Source organism: Pristiophorus japonicus, unplaced genomic scaffold, assembly GCF_044704955.1.
Source record: "Pristiophorus japonicus isolate sPriJap1 unplaced genomic scaffold, sPriJap1.hap1 HAP1_SCAFFOLD_292, whole genome shotgun sequence".
NCBI classification, from domain to species: Eukaryota; Metazoa; Chordata; class Chondrichthyes; family Pristiophoridae; genus Pristiophorus; species Pristiophorus japonicus.
The window spans coordinates 72,350-95,002 of NW_027252691.1; the positions used below are offsets into that span (position 1 = coordinate 72,350).

The 22,653-nt window shown below is 51.6% G+C and overlaps 1 gene segment (V, D, J or C); it reads right to left on the reverse strand.

Moving 5' to 3' along the window:
• LOC139248760 (Ig heavy chain C region-like) overlaps positions 1–22,653 on the reverse strand; it is a 160,580-nt gene that overhangs the window by 22,499 nt on the left and 115,428 nt on the right. Inside the window, 1 exon segment of the C gene segment in view lies at positions 8,964–9,284. Coding sequence covers positions 8,964–9,284 — 321 coding nt within the window.

Genomic DNA, 22,653 nt, shown 5'->3' on the forward strand with positions numbered 1-22,653 from the left:
AGGCAGTGTGAGACGTACCGACACCATTCCCCCTCCATGGTGCAGTGTGAGACGTACCGACACCATTCCCCCTCCATGGTGCAGTGTGAGACGTACCGACACCATTCCCTCTCCATGGTGCAGTGTGAGCCCGTACCTTCACCATTCCCCCTCCATGGTGCAGGCAGTGTGAGACGTACTGACACCATTCCCCCTCCATGGTGCAGTGTGAGACGTACCGACACCATTCCCCCTCCATGGTGCAGTGTGAGACGTACTGACACCATTCCCCCTCCATGGTGCAGGCAGTGTGAGACGTACCGACACCATTCCCCCTCCATGGTGCAGTGTGAGACGTACTGACACCATTCCCCCTCCATGGTGCAGGCAGTGTGAGACGTACCGACACCATTCCCCCTCCATGGTGCAGTGTGAGACGTACTGACACCATTCCCCCTCCATGGTGCAGTGTGAGACGTACCGACACCATTCCCCCTCCATGGTGCAGTGTGAGACGTACCGACACCATTCCCCCTCCATGGTGCAGTGTGAGACGTACTGACACCATTCCCCCTCCATGGTGCAGGCAGTGTGAGACGTACCGACACCATTCCCCCTCCATGGTGCAGTGTGAGACGTACTGACACCATTCCCCCTCCATGGTGCAGTGTGAGACGTACCGACACCATTCCCCCTCCATGGTGCAGTGTGAGACGTACCGACACCATTCCCCCTCCATGGTGCAGTGTGAGACGTACCGACACCATTCCCTCTCCATGGTGCAGTGTGAGACGTACCGTCACCATTCCCCCTCCATGGTGCAGTGTGAGACGTACCGACACCATTCCCCCTCCATGGTGCAGTGTGAGCCCGTACCGACACCATTCCCCCTCCATGGTGCAGTGTGAGACGTACCGACACCATTCCCCCTCCATGGTGCAGTGTGAGACGTACCGACACCATTCCCTCTCCATGGTGCAGTGTGAGACGTACCGACACCATTCCCCCTCCATGGTGCAGTGTGAGACGTACCGACACCATTCCCTCTCCATGGTGCAGGCAGTGTGAGACGTACCGACACCATTCCCCCTCCATGGTGCAGTGTGAGACGTACCGACACCATTCCCTCTCCATGGTGCAGTGTGAGACGTACCGACACCATTCCCTCTCCATGGTGCAGTGTGAGACGTACCGACACCATTCCCTCTCCATGGTGCAGGCAGTGTGAGACGTACCGACACCATTCCCCCTCCATGGTGCAGTGTGAGACGTACCGACACCATTCCCCCTCCATGGTGCAGTGTGAGACGTACCGACACCATTCCCCCTCCACGGTGCAGTGTGAGACGTACCGACACCATTCCCCCTCCATGGTGCAGTGTGAGACGTACCGACACCATTCCCTCTCCATGGTGCAGTGTGAGACGTACCGACACCATTCCCTCTCCATGGTGCAGTGTGAGACGTACCGACACCATTCCCCCTCCATGGTGCAGTGTGAGACGTACCGACACCATTCCCCCTCCATGGTGCAGTGTGAGACGTACCGACACCATTCCCCCTCCATGGTGCAGTGTGAGACGTACCGACACCATTCCTCCTCCATGGTGCAGTGTGAGACGTACCGACACCATTCCCCCTCCATGGTGCAGTGTGAGACGTACCGACACCATTCCCCCTCCATGGTGCAGTGTGAGACGTACCGACACCATTCCCCCTCCATGGTGCAGTGTGAGACGTACCGACACCATTCCCCCTCCATGGTGCAGTGTGAGACGTACCGACACCATTCCCCCTCCATGGTGCAGTGTGAGACGTACCGACACCATTCCCCCTCCATGGTGCAGTGTGAGACGTACCGACACCATTCCCACTCCATGGTGCAGTGTGAGACGTACCGACACCATTCCCCCTCCATGGTGCAGTGTGAGACGTACCGACACCATTCCCCCTCTATGGTGCAGGCAGTGTGAGACGTACCTTCACCATTCCCCCTCCATGGTGCAGTGTGAGACGTACCGACACCATTCCCCCTCCATGGTGCAGCGTGAGACGTACCGACACCATTCCCCCTCCATGGTGCAGTGTGAGACGTACCGACACCATTCCCCCTCCATGGTGCAGTGTGAGACGTACCGACACCATTCCCCCTCCATGGTGCAGTGTGAGACGTACCTTCACCATTCCCCCTCCACGGTGCAGTGTGAGACGTACCGACACCATTCCCCCTCCATGGTGCAGGCAGTGTGAGACGTACTGACACCATTCCCCCTCCATGGTGCAGGCAGTGTGAGACGTACTGACACCATTCCCCCTCCATGGTGCAGTGTGAGACGTACCGACACCATTCCCGCTCCATGGTGCAGTGTGAGACGTACCGACACCATTCCCCCTCCATGGTGCAGTGTGAGACGTACCGACACCATTCCCCCTCCATGGTGCAGTGTGAGACGTACCGACACCATTCCCTCTCCATGGTGCAGTGTGAGACGTACCGACACCATTCCCCCTCCATGGTGCAGTGTGAGACGTACCGACACCATTCCCCCTCCATGGTGCAGGCAGTGTGAGACGTACCGACACCATTCCCCCTCCATGGTGCAGTGTGAGACGTACCGACACCATTCCCCCTCCATGGTGCAGTGTGAGACGTACCGACACCATTCCCTCTCCATGGTGCAGGCAGTGTGAGACGTACCGACACCATTCCCCCTCCATGGTGCAGTGTGAGACGTACCGACACCATTCCCCCTCCATGGTGCAGTGTGAGACGTACCGACACCATTCCCCCTCCATGGTGCAGTGTGAGACGTACCGACACCATTCCCCCTCCATGGTGCAGGCAGTGTGAGACGTACCGACACCATTCCCCCTCCATGGTGCAATAGTAAATGGTGTCAATCGGTGTGGGGCGGGAACTCGAGGCGCCGACAGCCAATCGGCAGCCCACTTGTAGCTCCGCCCCATTGTCCTCACCATTGACCTCGGTGTAGGAAGGATGGACAAAAGAGAAAACGCAAGTTAAATGGCGCACTATTACAGGGAGTGAATGGTGCCCTATTACAGGGGGTGAATGGAGCCTTAATACAGGGGCTGAATGGAGCCCTATTACAGGGGGTGAATGGAGCCCTATTACAGGGGGTGAATGGAGCCCTATTACAGGGGGTGAATGGTGCCCTATTACAGGGGGTGAATGGTGCCCTATTACAGTGGGTGAATGGTGCCCTATTACAGGAGGTAAATGGTGCCCTATTACAGGGGGTGAATGGTGCCCTATTACAGGGGGTGAATGGAGCCCTATTACAGGGGGGGAATGATGCCTTATTATAGGGGGTGAATGGTGCCCTATTACAGGGGGTGAATGGTGCCCTATTACAGGGGGTGAATGGTGCCCGATTACAGGGGGTGAATGGTGCCCTATTACAGGGGGTGAATGGTGCCCTATTACAGGGGGTGAATGGTGCCCTATTACAGGGGGTGAATGGAGCCCTATTACAGGGGGTGAATGGTGCCCTATTACAGGGGGTGAATGGTGCCCTATTACAGGGGGTGAACGGAGCCCTATTACAAGGGTGAATGGAGCCCGATAACAGGGGGTGAATGGAGCCCTATTACAGGGGGTGAATGGAGCCCTATTACAGGGGGTGAATGGTGCCCTATTACAGGAGGTGAATGGTGCCCTATTACAGGGGGTGAATGGTGCCCTATTACAGGGGGTGAATGGTGCCCTATTACATGGGGTGAATGGTGCCCTATTACAGGGGGTGAATGGTGCCCTATTACAGGGGGTGAATGGTGCCCTATTACAGGGGGTGAATGGTGCCCTATTACAGGGGGTGAATGGTGCCCTATTACAGGGGGTGAATGGTGCCCTATTACAGGGGGTGAATGGTGCCCTATTACAGGAGGTGAATGGTGCCCTTTATAGGGGATGAATGGTGCCCTATTACAGGGGGTGAATGGTGCCCTATTACAGGGGGTGAATGGTGCCCTATTACAGGGGGTGAATGGTGCCCTATTACAGGGGGTGAATGTGCCCTATTACAGGGGATGAATGGAGCCCTATTACAGGGGGTGAATGGAGCCCTATTACAGGGGGTGAATGGAGCCATATTACAGGGGGTGAATGGAGCCCTATTACAGGGGTTGAATGGTGCCCTATTACAGGGGGTGAATGGTGCCGTATTACAGGGGGTGAACAGTGCCCTATTACAGGGGGTGAACAGAGCCCTATTACAGGGGGTGAATGGTGCCCTATTACAGGGGGTGAAGTGTGCCCTATTACAGGGGGTGAATGGAGCCCTATTACAGGGGGTGAATGGAGCCCTATTACAGGGGGTGAATGGTGCCGTATTACAGGAGGTGAATGGTGCCCTATTACAGGGGGTGAATGGTGCCCTATTACAGGGGTGAATGGTGCCCTATTACAGGCGGTGAATGGCGCCCTATTACAGGGGGGAAATGGAGCCCTATTACAGATGGTGAATGTGCCCTATTACAGGGGGGGAATAGTGCCCTATTACAGAGGGGGAATGGTGCCCTATTACAGGGGGGGAATGGAGCCCTATTACAGGCGGTGAATGGTGCCCTATTACAGGGGGGGAATGGTGCCCTATTACAGGGGGTGAATGTGCCCTATTACAGGGGGTGAATAGTGCCCTATTACAGGGGGTGAATGGTGCCCTATTACAGGGGGTGAATGGTGCCCTATTACAGGGGGTGAATGGTGCCCTATTACAGGGGGTGAATGGTGCCCTATTACAGGAGGTGAATGGTGCCCTATTACAGGAGGTGAATGGTGCCCTATTACAGGGGGTGAATGGTGCCCTATTACAGGGGGTGAATGGTGCCCTATTACAGGGGGTGAATGGTGCCCTATTACAGGGGGTGAATGGTGCCCTATTACAGGGGGTGAATGGTGCCCTATTACAGGGGGTGAATGGAGCCCTATTACACGGGGTGAATGGTGCCCTATTACAGGGAGTGAATGGTGCCCTATTACAGGGGGTGAATGGAGCCCTATTACAGGGGGTGAATGGAGCCCTATTACAGGGAGTGAATGGTGCCCTATTACAGGGGGTGAATGGAGCCCTATTACAGGGGGTGAATGGAGCCCTATTACAGGGGGTGAATGGTGCTCCATTACAGGAGGTGAATGGTGCCATATTACAGGAGGTGAATGGTGCACTATTACAGGGGGTGAATGGTGCACTATTACAGGGGGTGAATGGTGCCCTATTACAGGAGGTGAATGGTGCCCTATTACAGGGGGAATGGTGCCCTATTACAGGGGGGGAATGGTGCCCTATTACAGGGGGTGAATGGTGCCCTATTACAGGGGGTGAATGTGCCCTATTACAGGGGGAATGGTGCCCTATTACAGGGGGGGAATGGAGCCCTATTACAGGCGGTGAATGGCGCCCTATTACAGGGGGAGAATGAAGCCCTATTACAGAGGGTGAATGTGCCCTATTACAGGGGGGGAATAGTGCCCTATTACAGGGGGGGAATGGTGCCCTATTACAGGGGGTGAATGGTGCCCTATTACAGGGGATGAATGTGCCCTATTACAGGGGGGGAATAGTGCCCTATTACAGGGAGGGAATGGTGCCCTATTACAGGGGGTGAATGGTGCCCTATTACAGGGGATGAATGTGCCCTATTACAGGGGATGAATGTGCCCTATTACAGGGGGTGAATGGTGCCCTATTACAGGGGGTGAATGGTGCCCTATTACAGGGGGTGAATGGTGCCCTATTACAGGGGGTGAATGGTGCCCTATTACAGGGGGTGAATGGTGCCCTATTACAGGGGGTGAATGGTGCCCTATTACAGGATGTGAATGGTGCCCTATTACAGGGTGTGAATGGTGCCCTATTACAGGGGGTGAATGGAGCCCTATTACAGGGGGTGAATGGAGCCCTATTACAGGGGGTGAATGGAGCCCTATTACAGGAGGTGAATGGTGCCCTATTACAGGGGGTGAATGGTGCCCTATTACAGGGGGTGAATGTGCCCTATTACAGGGGGTGAATGTGCCCTATTACAGGGGGTGAATGGTGCACTATTACAGGGTTGCAGGGACCAAGGAGACCGGTGGGTTTGTGAACACAAACCTTTGAAGGGCAGCAGGACAAGTGGCCGAGATTTTTCAGTAAAAAGCACTCGGGATCCTGGGCTTTATAAACCGAGGCGTAGAGCACAAAGGCAATGGAATTATTCCCCACAACCGCCGTAAATCACCGGCCATGCCCCAGCTGGTGGATTGTGGCGGATTGCCGGAGCCGCACTGGACCAAGGAATTCAAGGCCACGGAGCGACCGCAGGGGAGAGTTACTGAAATGGATGAGGGGCTTCAGTGACATGGGGCGACCACAGAAGCTGGGATTGTTCTCCTTCTGTACAGCAGAGAAGGTTCAGGGGGGAATGTAATGGATGTGTCCCACACACCGTGAGCTGTACCCTCCCTCTGTGTACACTCTATCCCCACACACCGTGGGCTGTACCCTCCCTCTGTGTACACTCTATCCCCACACACACTGTGGCTGTACCCCCTCCCTCTGTGTACACTCTATCCCCATATACACCGTGCGCTGTACCCCCTCCCTCTGTGTACACTCTATCCCCACACACCGTGGGCTGTACCCTCCCTCTGTGTACACTCTATCCCCACACACACTGTGGCTGTACCCCCTCCCTCTGTGTACACTCTATCCCCATATACACCGTGCGCTGTACCCCCTCCCTCTGTGTACACTCTATCCCCACACACCGTGGGCTGTACCCTCCCTCTGTGTACACTTTATCCCCACAAACACCGTGGGCTGTACCCTCCCTCTGCATGCACTCTATCCCCATATACACCGTGCACTGTACCCCCTCCCTCTGTGTACACTCTATCCCCACACACACCGTGGGCTGTACCCTCCCTCTGTGTACACTCTATCCCCACACACACCGTGGGGGAATGTAATGGATGTGTGCCAGATTGTGAGGGTTTCAGTGGATGGGGGAAACTGTTGCCACTGCCGGGAGGGTGGGTGGCCAGAGGTCACAGATAGAATTCAATTGGCAAAAAATCCAGGGGGAAGATGAGGAATTTAGCAAAAAAAATGTTGTTATACCCTCAGCGGCAAGCTAAGATCTGGAATGCAGTGTCTGGGAGAGGGGGTGGGAGCAGACTTAATCATGTTTTTCCAAAGGGAATTGGATAAATACTTGAATCGGGAAAATCTGCAGGGCTTTGGGGAAAGAGCGGGGGGGGAGTGGGAATAATGTGATACCTCGGATATTGCTGGTACAGGCGCGAGAGGGTGGGGGGGAAGGGGAGAGGAAGGGGAGTGTGTGTGTGGGGGGGGGGAGGGGGAGTGTGTGGGGTGGGGGAGTGTGTGGGGATGGGGGGGAGGGGTGTTGGGAGTGTGTGTGTGTGTGGGGGGGGAGGGGAGTGTGTGGGAAGGGGGGGAAGTGTGTGGGTGGGGGGGGGGGGAGTGTGTGTGCCGGGGGGGAGGGGGAGTGTGTGGGGATGGGGGGAGGGGTGTTGGGAGTGTGTGTGGATGGGGGGAGGGGACGGGGAGTGTGTGGTGAGGGGGCTAGTGTGTGGGGAGGGGGGGGAGTGTGTGGGGATGGGAGGGGAGAGGGGGGGGAGTGTGTGGGGAGGGGGGGACGTGTGTGGGGTGTGTGTGTGGGGGGGGGGAGTGTGTGTGCCGGGTGGGGGAGGGGGGAGTGTGTGGGGATGGGGGAGGGGTGTTGGGAGTGTGTGTGGATGGGGGGAGGGGACGGGGAATGTGTGGTGAGGGGGTTAGTGTGTGGGGAGGGGAGGGGGGGAGTGTGTGGGGAGGGGGGGGGATGGGGGGGAGAGGGGGAGTGTGTGGGGTGGGGGGAATGTGTGGGGAGGGGGGGGAGTGCGTGGGGAGGGGAGGGGAATGTGTGGGGAGGGGGGGAATGTGTGGGGAGGGGGGGGGAGTGTGTGGGGAGGGGGTGGGAGTGTGTGGGGATGGGGGGGAGAGGGGGGAGTGTGTGGGGAGGGGGGGGAGTATGTGGGGAGGGGGGTAGTGTGTGGGAAGGGGGGGAGTGTGTGGGAAGGGGGGAGTGTGTGGGGAGAGGGGGGAGTGTGTGGGGAGGGGGGGGAGTGCGTGGGGAGGGGGAGGGGAGTGTGTGGGGATGGGGGGAGAGGGGGGAGTGTGTGGGGAGAGGGGGAGTGTGTGGGGATGGGGGGAGAGGGGTGAGTGTGTGGGGAGAGGGGGGAGTGTGTGGGGAGGGGGGGTAGAGTGTGTGGGGAGGGGGGGGGAGTGTGTGGGGAGGGGGGGGAGTGTGTGGGGAGGGGGGGTAGAGTGTGTGGGGAGGGGGGGTAGAGTGTGTGGGGAGGAAGGGGGGAGTGTGTGGGGAGGTGGGGGGAGTGTGTGGGGAGGGGGGGGCAGTGTATGGGGAGGGGGGGAGTGTGTGGGGAGGGGGGGAGTGTGTGGGGAGGGGGGGGAGTGTGTGGGGAGGGGTGGGGAGTGTGTGGGGAGGGGGTGGGAGTGTGTGGGGAGGGGGGGGGAGTGTGTGTGGGGATGGGGGGGAGAGGGGGGAGTGTGTGGGGAGAGCGGGGAGTGTGTGGGGAGAGGGGGGAGTGTGTGGGGAGGGGGGAGTGCGTGGGGAGGGGGAGGGGACACGAGCGAGGACCCAATGGGCGGTATGACATCAGTCACCCGTTACACACTTTCATTGACTTTAGACCCGAATATCGGGCGTGTCATATCACGGGCGGTAGAGGCGATTCCGATGACATTACGTCTCCGCCCATTGTCCAATTTCAGGTGATTTCTCATTGCCCTGTATTGTGCCACCATCAGCACCGCTGGTGTCCCGGGGATAGAGTGTGGGGCACAGGGCTCCGTATCGCTTCTATTGCCCAACAGCCTCCCACATTGCTGGTGACATTTCCTCGTCCAGTTTCACCCCCGACACCAGTGCAGTTTTAAATAGCCAATCATGTCTGTACTCACTTTTAGGTCCAGGTTCTGGGGTCTGAGCCACCACCATTTCACTGTCCTTGTACCCCGCCTTGCAGTAGTAGACCCGATTAGTTTCCCAATCTGCTGCAGAGACTTTGAGCACACTGCTCATCGTGTACGCCATATTTTGCCCCAAGACAGCCGGATACTTCTTCACTCCAGTCGTGATGTCCGCACCATTAGTGGACCATGTCTGAATGATGCTCTTGGGCTGAAAGTCTTTGACCAGGCACAGGAAGGTGATCCCATCTTGGTTGGAGTTGCTGCCACAGGAAGGGTTGGCGATGTAGACAGATGGTTTGGACTGAACAACTGGAAGGTAAATAGGTGCACACAGATAAGTCCAGTAAACAAAGTGCATGACAGGCACACACAGCAGGAGAGATTGTGTTGTGTATAACACCAGCCATTTCCCCAAACAGTTACACTGCGACACAACCAGCTTACAGTTGTATTGTGGCTCATAGAAACATAGAAACATAGAAATTAGGTGCAGGAGCAGGTCATTCGGCCCTTCGAGCCTGCACCGCCTTCAATAAGATCATGACTGATCATGCAACCTCAGTACCTCTTTCCTGCTTTCTCTCCATACCCCTTGATCCCTTGAGCCGTAAGGGCCATATCTAACGAACTGGCATCAACAACTTTCTACGGTTGCGAATTCCACAGGTTAACCACTCTGAGTGAAGCTGTTTCTCCTCATCTCGGTCCTAAATGGTTTCCCCTTATTCTTAGAGAGTGACCCCTGGTTCTGGAACTACCCAGCAATGGGAACATTCTTCCTGCCTCGAACCTGTCTAATCCCGTCAGAAATTTATATGTTTCTATGAGATCCCCTCTCATTCTTCTAAACTCCAGTGGATACAAGCCCAGTTGATCCAGTCTCTCCTCGTATGGCTCAGTTGGGAATCATGGTATCATTCTCAGCTCAGTGTCAGAAGGTAGTGGGTTCAAGCCCGCTCCAGATCCTTGAGCCCATCATCCAGGCTGATACTCCAGTGCAGTGCTGAGGGAGTGATTAATGCAGTGACATTGATTTGGAGATTAACGCAGTGACATTGATTGGGAGATTAACGCAGTGACATTGATTGGGAGATTAACGCAGTGACATTGATTGGGAGATTAACGCTGTGACATTGATTGGGAGATTAACGCAGTGACATTGATTGGGAGATTAACGCACTGACATTGATTGGGGGATTAATGCAGTGACATTGATTGGGAGATTAATGCAGTGACATTGATTGGGGGATTAACGCAGTGACATTGATTGGGAGATTAACGCACTGACAATTATAGCAGATGCATTCGTTATAATCGACCAAAATTCTCTGGACTCTGGGGAGGTACCAGCGGATTGGAAAGCAGCTAATGTAACGCCTCTGTTTAAAAAAGGGGGCAGACAAAAGGCAGGTAACTATAGGCCAGTTAATTTAACATCTGTAGTGAGGAAAATGCTTGAAACCATCATTAAGGAAGAAATAGCAGGACATCTAGATAGGAATAGTGCAATCAAGCAGACGCAACATGGATTCATGAAGGGGAAATCATGTTTAACTAATTTACTTCTTTGAGGATATAACGAGCATGGTGGATAGAGGTGTACCGATGGATGTGGTGTATTTAGATTTCCAAAAGGCATTCGATAAGGTGCCACACAAAAGGTTACTGCAGAAGATAAAGGTACGCGGAGTCAGAGGAAATATATTAGCATGGATCGAGAATTGGCTGGCTAACAGAAAGCAGAGAGTCAGGATAAATGGGTCCTTTTCAGGTTGGAAATTGGTGGTTAGTGGTGTGCCACAGGGATCGGTGCTGGGACCACAACTGTTTACAATATACATAGATGACCTGGAAGAGGGGACAGAGTGTAGCGCAACAAAATTTGCAGATGACACAAAGATTAGTGGGAAAGCGGGTTGTGTAGAGGACACAGAGGCTGCAAAGAGATTGAGATAGGTTAAGCGAATGGGCTAATGTTTGCCAGATGGAATACAATGTCGTAAAATGTGAGGTCATCCACCTTGGAAAACAAAACATTAAAAGGGAATATTATTTGAATGGGGAGAAATTGCAACATACTGCGGTGCAGAGGGACCTGGGGGTCCTTGTGCATGAATCCCAAAAAGTTAGTTTGCAGGTGCAGCAGGTAATCAGGAAGGCGAATGGAATGTTGGCCTTCATTGCGAGAGGGATGGAGTACAAAAGCAGGGAGGTCCTGCTGCAACTGTACAGGGTATTGGTGAGGCCGCACCTGGAGTACTGCGTGCAGTTTTGGTCACCTTACTTAAGGAAGGATATACTAGCTTTGGAGGGGGTACAGAGACGATTCACTCGGCTGATTCCGGAGATGAGGGGGTTACCTTATGATGATAGATTGAGTAGACTGGGTCTTTAATCGTTGGAGTTCAGAAGGATGAGGGGTGATCTTATAGAAACATTTAAAAAAATGAAAGGGATAGACAAGATAAGAGGCAGAGAGGTTGTTTCCACTGGTCGGGGAGACTAGAACTAGGGGGCACAGCCTCAAAATACAGGGGAGCCAATTTAAAACTGAGTTGAGAAGGAATTTCTTCTCCCAGAGGGTTGTGAACCTGTGGAATTCTCTGCACAAGGAAGCAGTTGAGGCTAGCTCATTGAATGTATTCAAATCACAGATAGATAGATTTTTAACCAATAAGGGAATTAAGGGTTACGGGGAGCGGGCGGGTAAGTGGAACTGAGTCCACGGCCAGATCAGCCATGATCTTGTTGAATGGTGGAGCAGGCTCGAGGGGCTAGATGGCCTACTCCTGTTCCTAATTCTTATGTTCTTATGATTGGGAGATTAATGCACTGACATTGATTGGGAGATTAATGCGCTGACATTGATTGGGAGATTAATGCGGTGACACTGATTGGGAGATTAGTGCACTGATATTGATTGGGAGATTAATGCACTGACATTGATTGGGCGATTAATGCGGTGACACTGATTGGGAGATTAGTGCACTGATATTGATTGGGAGATTAATGCGCTGACATTGATTGGGAGATTAATGCGGTGACACTGATTGGGAGATTAGTGCACTGATATTGATTGGGAGATTAATGCACTGACATTGATTGGGCGATTAATGCGGTGACACTGATTGGGAGATTAGTGCACTGATATTGATTGGGAGATTAATGCACTGACATTGATTGGGAGATTAATGCGGTGACACTGATTGGGAGATTAGTGCACTGATATTGATTGGGAGATTAATGCACTGACATTGATTGGGCGATTAATGCGGTGACACTGATTGGGAGATTAGTGCACTGATATTGATTGGGAGATTAATGCACTGACATTGATTGGGAGATTAATGCACTGACATTGATTGGGAGATTAATGCACTGACATTGATTGGGAGATTAATGCAGTGACAGTGATTGGGAGATTAATGGAAACATAGAAACATAGAAAATAGGTGCAGGAGTAGGCCATTCAGCCCTTCTAGCCTGCACCGCCATTCAATGAGTTCATGGCTGAACATGCAACTTCAGTACAACATTCCTGCTTTCTCGCCATAACCCTTGATCCCCCGAGTAGTAAGGACTACATCTAACTCCTTTTTGAATATATTTAGTGAATTGGCCTCAACAACTTTCTGTGTTAGAGAATTCCACAGGTTCACCACTCTCTGGGTGAAGAAGTTTCTCCTCATCTCGGTCCTAAATGGCTTACCCCTTATCCTTAGACTGTGACCCCTGGTTCTGGACTTCCCCAACATTGGGAACATTCTTCCTGCATCTAACCTGTCTGAACCCATCAGAATTTTAAACGTTTCTATGAGGTCCCCTCTCATTCTTCTGGACTCCAGTGAATACAAGCCCAGTTGATCCAGTCTTTCTTGATAGGTCAGTCCCGCCATCCCGGGAATCAGTCTGGTGAACCTTCGCTGCACTCCCTCGATAGCAAGAATGTCCTTCCTCAAGTTAGGAGACCAAAACTGTACACAATACTCCAGGTGTGGCCTCACCAAGGCCCTGTACAACTGTAGCAACACCTCCCTGCCCCTGTACTCAAATCCCCTCGCTATGAAGGCCAACATGCTATTTGCTTTCTTAACCGCCTGCTGTACCTGCATACCAACCTTCAATGACTGATGTACCATGACACCCAGGTCTCGTTGCACCTCCCCTTTTCCTAATCTGTCACCATTCAGATAATACTCTGTCTCTCTGTTTTTAACCACCGAAGTGGATAACCTCACATTTATCCACATTATACTTCATCTGCCATGCATTTGCCCACTCACCAAACCTATCCAAGTCACTCTGCAGCCTCATAGCATCCTCCTCGCAGCTCACACTGCCACCTAACTTAGTGTCATCCGCAAATTTGGAGATACTACATTTAATCCCCTCGTCTAAATCATTAATGTACAGTGTAAACAGCTGGGGCCCCAGCACAGAACCTTGCGGTACCCCACTAGTCACTGCCTGCCATTCTGAAAAGTCCCCATTTACTCCTACTCTTTGCTTCCTGTCTGACAACCAGTTCTCAATCCATGTCAGCACACTACCCCCAATCCCATGTGCTTTAACTTTGCACATTAATCTCTTGTGTGGGACCTTGTCGAAAGCCTTCTGAAAGTCCAAATATACCACATCAACTGGTTCTCCCTTGTCCACTCAACTGGAAACATCCTCAAAAAGTTCCAGAAGATTTGTCAAGCATGATTTCCCTTTCACAAATCCATGCTGACTTGGACCTATCATGTCACCTCTTTCCAAATGCGCTGCTTTGACATCCTTAATAATTGATTCCATCATTTTACCCACTACGGAAGTCAGGCTGACCGGTCTATAATTCCCTGTTTTCTCTCTCCGTCCTTTTTTAAAAAGTGGGGTTACATTGGCTACACTCCACTCGATAGGAACTGATCCAGAGTCAATGGAATGTTGGAAAATGACTATCAATGCATCCACTATTTCCAAGGCCACCTCCTTAAGTACTGTGGGATGCAGTCCACCAGGCTCTGGGGATTTATCGGCCTTCAATCCCATCAATTTCCCCAACACAATTTCCCAACTAATAAGGATTTCCCTCAGTTCCTCCTCCTTACTAGACCCTCTGACCCCTTTTATATCCGGAAGGTTGTTTGTGTCCTCCTTAGTGAATACTGAACCAAAGTACTTGTTCAATTGGTCTGCCATTTCTTTGTTCCCCGTTATGACTTCCCCTGATTCTGACTGCAGGGGACCTACATTTGTCTTTACTAACCTTTTTCTCTTTACATATCTATAGAAACCTTTGCAATCCGTCTTAATGTTCCCTGCAAGCTTCTTCTCGAACTCCATTTTCCCTGCCCAAATCAAAACCTTTGTCATCCTCTGCTGATTTCTAAATTGCTCCCAATCCCCGAGTTCGCACTGACATCGATTGGGAGATTAATGCACTGATGTTGATTGGGAGATTAATGCGCTGACATTGATTGGGTATTAATGCACTGACATTGATTGGGAGATTAATGCGCTGACAATGATTGGGAGATTAATGCACTGACATTGATTGGGATATAATGCACTGACGTTCATTGAGAGATTAATGCGATGACATTGATTGGGAGACTAATGCACTGACATTGATTGGGAGATTAATGCACTGACATTGATTGGGAGATTAATGCGCTGACATTGATTGGGTATTAATGCGCTGACATTGATTGGGTGATTAATGCGATGACATTGATTGGGGGATTAATGCACTGACATTGATTGGGAGATTAGTGCACTGACATTGATTGGGAGATTAATGCGCTGACATTGATTGGGAGATTAATGCACTGACATTGATTGGGAGATTAGTGCACTGAACAGTGATTGGGAGATTAATAGAACATAGAAACACAGGAAATAGGTGCAGGAGTAGGCCATTCGGCCCTTCGAGCCTGCACCGCCATTCAATGAGTTCATGGCTGAACATTCAACTTCAGCACCCCATTCCTGCTTTCTCGCCATTTCCCTTGATCCCCCGAGTAGTAAGGACTACATCTAACTCCTTTTTGAATATATTTAGTGAATTGGCCTCAACAACTTTCTGTCTTAGAGAATTCCACAGGTTCACCACTCTCTGGGTGAAGAAATTTCTCCTCATCTCGGTCCTAAATGGCTTACCCCTTATCCTTAGACTGTGACCCTTGGTTCTGGACTTCCCCAACATTGGGAACATTCTTCCTGCATCTAACCTGTCTAACCCCGTCAGAATTTTAAACGTTTCTATGAGGTCCCCTCTCATTCTTCTGAACTCCAGTGAATACAAGCCAAGTTGATCCAATCTTTCTTGATATGTCAGTCCCACCATCCCGGGAATCAGTCTGGTGAACCTTCGCTGCACTCCCTCAATAGCAAGAATGTCCTTCCTCAAGTTAGGAGACCAAAACTGTACACAATATTCCAGGTGTGGCCTCACCAAGGCCCTGTACAACTGTAGTAACACCTCCCTGTCCCTGTACTCAAATCCCCTCGCTTTGAAGGCCAACATGCCATTTGCTTTCTTAACCGCCTGCTGTACCTGCATGCTAACCTTCAATGACTGATGTACCATGACACCCAGGTCTCGTTGCACCTCTCCTTTTCCTAATCTGTCACCATTCAGATAATAGTCTGTCTCTCCGTTTTTACCACCAAAGTGGATAACCTCACAATGATCCAGATTATACTTCATCTGCCATGCATTTGCCCACTCACCTAACCTATCCAAGTCACTCTGCAGCCTCATAGCATCGTCCTCGCAGCTCACACTGCCACCCAACTTAGTGTCATCCGCAAATTTGGAGAAACTACATTTAATCCCCTCATCTAAATCATTAATGTACAATGTAAACAGCTGGGGCCCCAGTACAGAACCTTGCGGTACCCCACTAGTCACTGCCTCCCATTCTGAAACGTACCCATTTACTCCTACTCTTTGCTTTCTGTCTGACAACCAGTTCTCAATCCACATCAGCACACAACCCCCAATCCCATGTGCTTTAACTTTGCACATTAATCTCTTGTGTGGGACCTTGTCGAAAGCCTTCTGAAAGTCCAAATACACCACATCAACTGGTTCTCCCTTGTCCATTCTACTGGAAACATCCTCAAAAAATTCCAGAAGATTTGTCAAGCATGATTTCCCTTTCACAAATCCATGCTGACTTAGACCTAGCATGTCACCTCTTTCCAAATGCGCTGCTATGATATCCTTAATAATTGATTCCATCATTTTACCCACTACGGAAGTCAGGCTGACCGGTCTATAATTCCCTGTTTTCTCTCTCCCTCATTTTTTAAAAAGTGGTGTTACATTGGCTACCCTCCACTCCGTAGGAACTGATCCAGAGTCTATGGAATGTTGGAAAATGACTGTCAATGCATCCGATATTTCCAAGGCCACCTCCTTAAGTACTCTGGGATGCAGTCCATCAGGCCCTGGGGATTTATCGGCCTTCAATCCCATCAATTTCCCCAACACAATTTCCCGACTAATAAAGATTTTCCTCAGTTCCTCCTCCTTACTAGACCCTCTGACCCCTTTTATATCCAGAAGGTTGTTTGTGTCCTCCTCAGTGAATACCGAACCAAAGTACTTGTTCAATTGGTCTGCCATTTCTTTGTTCCCCGTTATGACTTCCCCTGATTCTGACTGCAGGGGACCTACGTTTGTCTTTACTCATCTTTTTCTCTTTACATATCTATAGAAACTTTTGCAGTCCGTCTTAATGTTCCCTGCAAGCTTCTTCTCGTACTCCATTTTCCCTGCCCTAATCAAACCCTTTGTCCTCCTTTGCTGAGTTCTAAATTTCTCCCAGTCCCCGGGTTCACTGCTATTTCTGGCCAATTTGCATGCCACTTCCTTGGCTTTAATACTATCCCTGATTTCCCTAGATAGCCACGGTTGAGCCACCTTCCCTTTTTTATTTTTACGCCAGACAGGAATGTACAATTGTTGTAGTTCATCCATGCGGTCTCTAAATGTCTGCCATTGCCCATCCACAGTCAACCCCTTCAGTATCATTCGCTAATCTATCCTAGCCAATTCACTTCTCATACCTTCAAAGTTACCCTTCTTTAAGTTCTGGACCATGGTCTCTGAATTAACCATTTCATTCTCCATCCTGATGTAGAATTCCACCATATTATGGTCACTCTTCCCCAAGGGGCCTCGCACAACGAGATTGCTAATTAATCCTCTCTCATTACACAACACCCAGTCTAAGATGGCCTCCTCCCTAGTTGGTTCCTTGACATATTGGTCTAGAAAACCATCCCAGGAAGCACTCCAGGAAATCCTCCTCCACCATATTGCTTCCAGTTTGGTTAGCCCAATCTATATGCATATTAAAGTCACCCATGATAACTGCTGAACCTTTATTGCATGCACCCCTAATTTCCAGTTTGATGCCCTCCCCAACATCACTACTACTGTTTGGAAGTCTGTACACAACTCCCACTTGCGTTTTCTGCCCCTTGGTATTCCGTAGCTCCACCCATACCGATTCCACATCATCCACGCTAATATCTTTCGTTACAATTGCATTAATTTCCTCTGTAACCAGCAACACCACCCCAGCTCCTTTTCCTTTCTGTCTATCTTTCCTAAATGTTGAAACCCCTGGATGTTGAGTTCCCAGCCTTGGTCACCCTGGAGCCATGTCTCTGTGATGCCAACCACATCGTATCCGTTAACTGCTATCTGCACAGTTAATTCATCCACCTTATTCTGAATACTCCTCGCATTGAGGCACAGAGCCTTCAGGCTTGCCTTTTTAACACACTTATACCCTTTAGAATGTTGCTGCAAAGTGGCCCTTTTTGTTTTTTGCCTTGGGTTTCTCTGCCCTCCACTTTTACTCATTTCCTTTCTGTCTTTTGCTTCTGTCTCCATTTTGTTTCCCTCTGTCTCCCTGCATTGGTTCCCATCCCCCTTCCATATTAGTTTAACTCCTCCCCAACAGCACGAGCAAACACTCCCCCGAGGACATTGGTTCCTGTGACATGGCTGATCATGCAACTTCAGTACCCCATTCCTGCTTTTGCTCAATACCCCTTGAGCCCTTTAGCCGTAAGGGCCACATCTAACTCCCTTTTGAATATATCGAACGAACTGGCCTCAACAACTTTCTTTGGTAGTGAATTCCACAGGTTCACAATTCTCTGAGTGATGAAGTTTTCCTCATCTCAGTCCTAAATGGCTTACCCCTTTTCCTTCAGGAGAAGCTGTCGGATTGTGGTAAAAACCCACCGGGTTCACAAGAACACAAGAATTAGGAGCAGGAGTCTGCCATTCGGCCCCTCGAGCCTGCCCCGCCATTTAATAAGATCATGGCTGATCTTCGACCTCAACTCCACTTTCCTGCACTATCCCCATATCCCTCGATTCCCTTAATATCCAAAAATCTATCGAACTCCGTCTTAAATATACTGAAAGGCTGAGCCTCCAGCCCTCTGGGACAGAGAATTGCAGAGATTCACCCCCCTCTGAGTGAAGAAGTTTCTCCTTATCTCAGGTTTAAATGGCCGACCCCTTATTCTGAGACTGTGACCCCGATTCATTAACGTTCTTCAGGGAAGTGAACCTGCCGCCCCCTCCCCGGTCTGGGCCTACATGTGACTCCAGTCACACACACCCCCAGGGCAACTAGGGATGGGCAATAAATGCCAGCCACACTGGCCTGAAAAATTAAAAAGGAAATCTAAGCCCTTGGTGATAGAGCGATTGCAGTAAAAGGCAATTAATGGCGGTGATTAATGAACTCTCAGGAATAGGGCAAGGATCAGACTGGGCAGAGATTGATGTAAACGGACACGTTATCACAGGTGACTCCATTCCCCAGAATTTGACGGGGGGAAAGAAATTGCTAAAAACTAAGGAACAAGTGTGTGTGTGTGTGGAGGTTGTGCAGGATAGAGAGGGTGAGAGTAACAGAGAGCGAGAAAGGAGAGAGAGCAAGAATGAAAGAAAGACGCATTTATATAGCGCCTTTCACAACCACCGGACATCCCAAAGCACTTTACAGCCAATGAAGTACTTTTGGAGTGTGGTCACTGTTGTAATGTGGGAAATGCGACAGCCAATTTGTGCACAGCAAGCTCCCACACACAGCAATGTGATAATGACCCGACAATCTGTGACCACCCTCCAAAAGTACTTCATTGGCTGCGTAGCTCTCTGGGACACCCTGCGACTGTGAAGCCCCCCGGGGACACCCCCTCTGGGACACCCCCTCTGGGACCGTGAAGCCCCCCAGGGGACACCCCCTGGGGATACCCTGCGAACCTGAAGCCCCCCGGAGACACCCCCCCTGGGACACCCTGCGACCGGGGACACCCTGCGACTGTGAAGCCCCCCTGGGGACACACTCCCGGGGACACCCCCCCGGGACACCCCCCTGGGACACCCTGCGACTGTGAAGCCCCCCGGGGACACCCCCCCGGGGACACCCTGCGACTGTGAAGGGCGCTATACAAAGGCGAGTCTTTTTTAAAAACAGGAAAACAAAATAAAAACCTGGAAATCTGAATTTGAAAACAAAGTTGTGATGAAAGGTCACGGACCGGAAACGTTTCTCTGACCCCAGCCGCGGCCGGAGCTGCTGAACGTTTCCAGAGCGGGCGGCACGGTGATATCAGTCGGTCATCTTCCACCCTGGGACTGGGGGGTCAGTGGGGGTCAGAGCGGGGTGGGTGGGGGTCAGAGCGGGTCAGAGCGGGGTCGGTGGAGGTCAGAGCGGGGTCGGTGGAGGTCAGAGCGGGGTGGTTGGGGGTCAGAGCGGGGTGGGTGGGGGTCAGTGTGGGTCAGAGCGGGGTCGGTGGGGGTCAGAGCGGGGTCGGTGGAGGTCAGAGCGGGGTCGGTGGAGGTCAGAGCGGGGTCGGTGGAGGTCAGAGCGGGGTCGGTGGGGGTCAGAGCGGGGTCGGTGGAGGTGAGAGCGGGGTCGGTGGGGGTCAGAGCGGGTCGGTGGGGGTCAGAGCGGGTCGGTGAGGGTCAGAGCGGGGTCGGAGGGGGTCAGAGTGGGGTCGGTGGGGGTCAGAGCGGGGTCGGTGGGGGTCAGAGCGAGGTCGGTGGGGGTCAGAGCGGGGTCGGTGGGGGTCAGAGCGGGGTCGGTGGGGGTCAGAACAGGGTTGGTGGGGGTCAGAGCGGGTCGGTGGGGGTCAGAGCGGGGTCGGTGGGGGTCAGAGCGGGGTCGGTGGGGGTCCTTCTCATCTCAGTTTTAAATGGGCGACCCCTTATCTACAACTATTCCCCTAGTTGTAGATTCCCCCACGAGGGGAAATATCCTCTCTGTGTCGACCTTGTCGAGCCCCCTCAGAATCTTATATGTTTCAATAAGGTCACCTCTCTGTCTTCTAAACTCCGTCTTACTCAGCCTTTCCTCATAAGTCAACCCCTTCATCTCAGGAATCAACCTGGTGAACTTCTCTGAACTGCCTCCAATGCCAGTATAATGTTGTCTTTGGGGACAGATGGACAATAGCCGCCCATTGGCAGTGGCTCAGTGGGCAGCACTCTCGCCTCGGACTCACGTGGGCGTGGGTTCAAGTCCCGCTCCGGAGACTTGAGCACATAAATCTAGGCCGACACTCCCAGTGCAGTGCTGAGGGAGTGCCGCACTGTCGGAGGGATAGTACTGGGGGAGTGCCGCACTGTCGGAGGGGCAGTACTGAGGGAGCGCCGCACTGTTGGAGGGGCAGTACTGAGGGAGCGCCGCACTGTTGGAGGTGCATTCTTTCAGGTGAATGGTTAAGCTGATTCCCTGAGGTCCTGGGCCAATACTTATCCCTGAAGATCAGAAAAACAGATGATCTGGTCATTACCAGCTTGTTTTGTGTGGGAGCTTGCTGTGCACAAACTCGCTATCATTATGTTACACTTCAAAAGTACTTCAGCGGCTGTAAAGCGCTCAGGGACATCCTGAGATCATCAAAGGCGCTATATAAATGCAAGTTCTTCCTTTCACAACCGTTTCTAATGCATGACGATCAAGCTTGGTTAAAAAAAAGAAATACTTGCATTTATACAACACCTTTCACAACCACCGGACGTCTCAAAGTGCTTTACAGCTAATGAAGTACTTTATGAAGTGTAGTCACTGTTGTAATGAAGGAATCAATATTGGCCCAGGACACCGGGGATAGCCCCACCTGCTCTTCTTCGAAATAGAGCCATTGGATCTTTTACATCCAAATGAGAAAGCAGGCGGGGCCTCGGTTTAACATCACATCGCTCAGTGCTCCCTCAGTACTGCCCCTCCGACAGTGCAGCAGTCCCTCAGTACTGCCCCTCCGACAGTGCGGCGCTCCCTCAGTACTGCCCCTCCGACAGTGCAGCACTCCCTCAGTACTGCCCCTCCGACAGTGCAGCACTCCCTCAGTACTGCCCCTCCGACAGTGCGGCGCTCCCTCAGTACTGTACTGGAGTGTCTGCCTGGATTTAAATGTTCAAGTCCCTGGAGTGGGATTTGAACCCACAACCTCCTGACTCCGAGGCGAGTGAGCTGCCCACTGAGCCACGGCTGACACTGGAACCTGTGAAATCTAACCCAGTTAGGGGATAAATGATGACATGGAATTGGCACAGCACTAAGATCGAGTCCTTCACTGGAACAGTCAAGCTCGAGAACACATGGGAAATATAAAGTGATTTGTTCAGAATCTAACCGGACTGGTCACTGACTTCACACTGAAGCAAAAACGTATTCAGTCCCTGAGCCTCACAGAATATTGAAGAACGGCAAATCATGTGTTTCTGTCATGGGACAATAACTGCTCTGCCGTCTCCCACAATGAGGGTCCCAGAGCGTTCCCACCTTCTTGTTGATTTGTTTTGCACTTTTTATATGAAACTAAACTGCTGCAGTTTGCTTTCATACCTAAAGAACAGGTATTCCGAAGTACCTGTCCTGGGAGTGTTTAGTGGGACAGTGTAGAGGGAGCTTTACTCTGTATCTAACCCCCTGTACCTGCCCTGGGTGTGTTTAGTGGGCCATGTAGAGGGAGCTTTACTCTGTATCTAACCCCCTGTACCTGCCCTGAGAGTGTTTGATGGGATAGTGTAGAGGGAGCTTTACTTTGTATCTAACCCCGTGCTGTACCTGCCCTGGGAGTGTTTGATGGGACAGTATAGAGGGAGTTTTACTCTGTATCGAACCCCCTGTACCTGCCCTGGGAGTGTTTGATGGGACAGTGTAGAGGGAGCTTTACTCTGTATCTAACCCGTGCTGTACCTGCCCTGGGAGTGTTTGGTGGGACAGTGTAGAGGGAGCTTTACTCTGTATCTAACCCCCTGTACCTGCCCTGGGTGTGTTTGATATGACAGTGTAGAGGAAGCTTTACTCTGTATCTAACCCCATGCTGTACCTGCCCTGGGAGTGTTTGATGGGCCATGTAGAGGGAGCTTTACTCTGTATAGAAACATAGAAAATAGGTGCAGGAGCAGGCCATTCAGCCCTTCTAGCCTGCACCGCCATTCAATGAGTTCATGGCTGAACATGAAATTTCAGTACCCACTTCCTGCTTTCTCGCCATAACCCTTGATCCCCCGAGTAGTAAGGACTTCATCTAACTCCTTTTTGAATATATTTAGTGAATTGGCCTCAACAACTTTCTGTGGTAGAGAATTCCACAGGTTCACCACTCTCTGGGTGAAGAAGTTTCTCCTCATCTCGGTCCT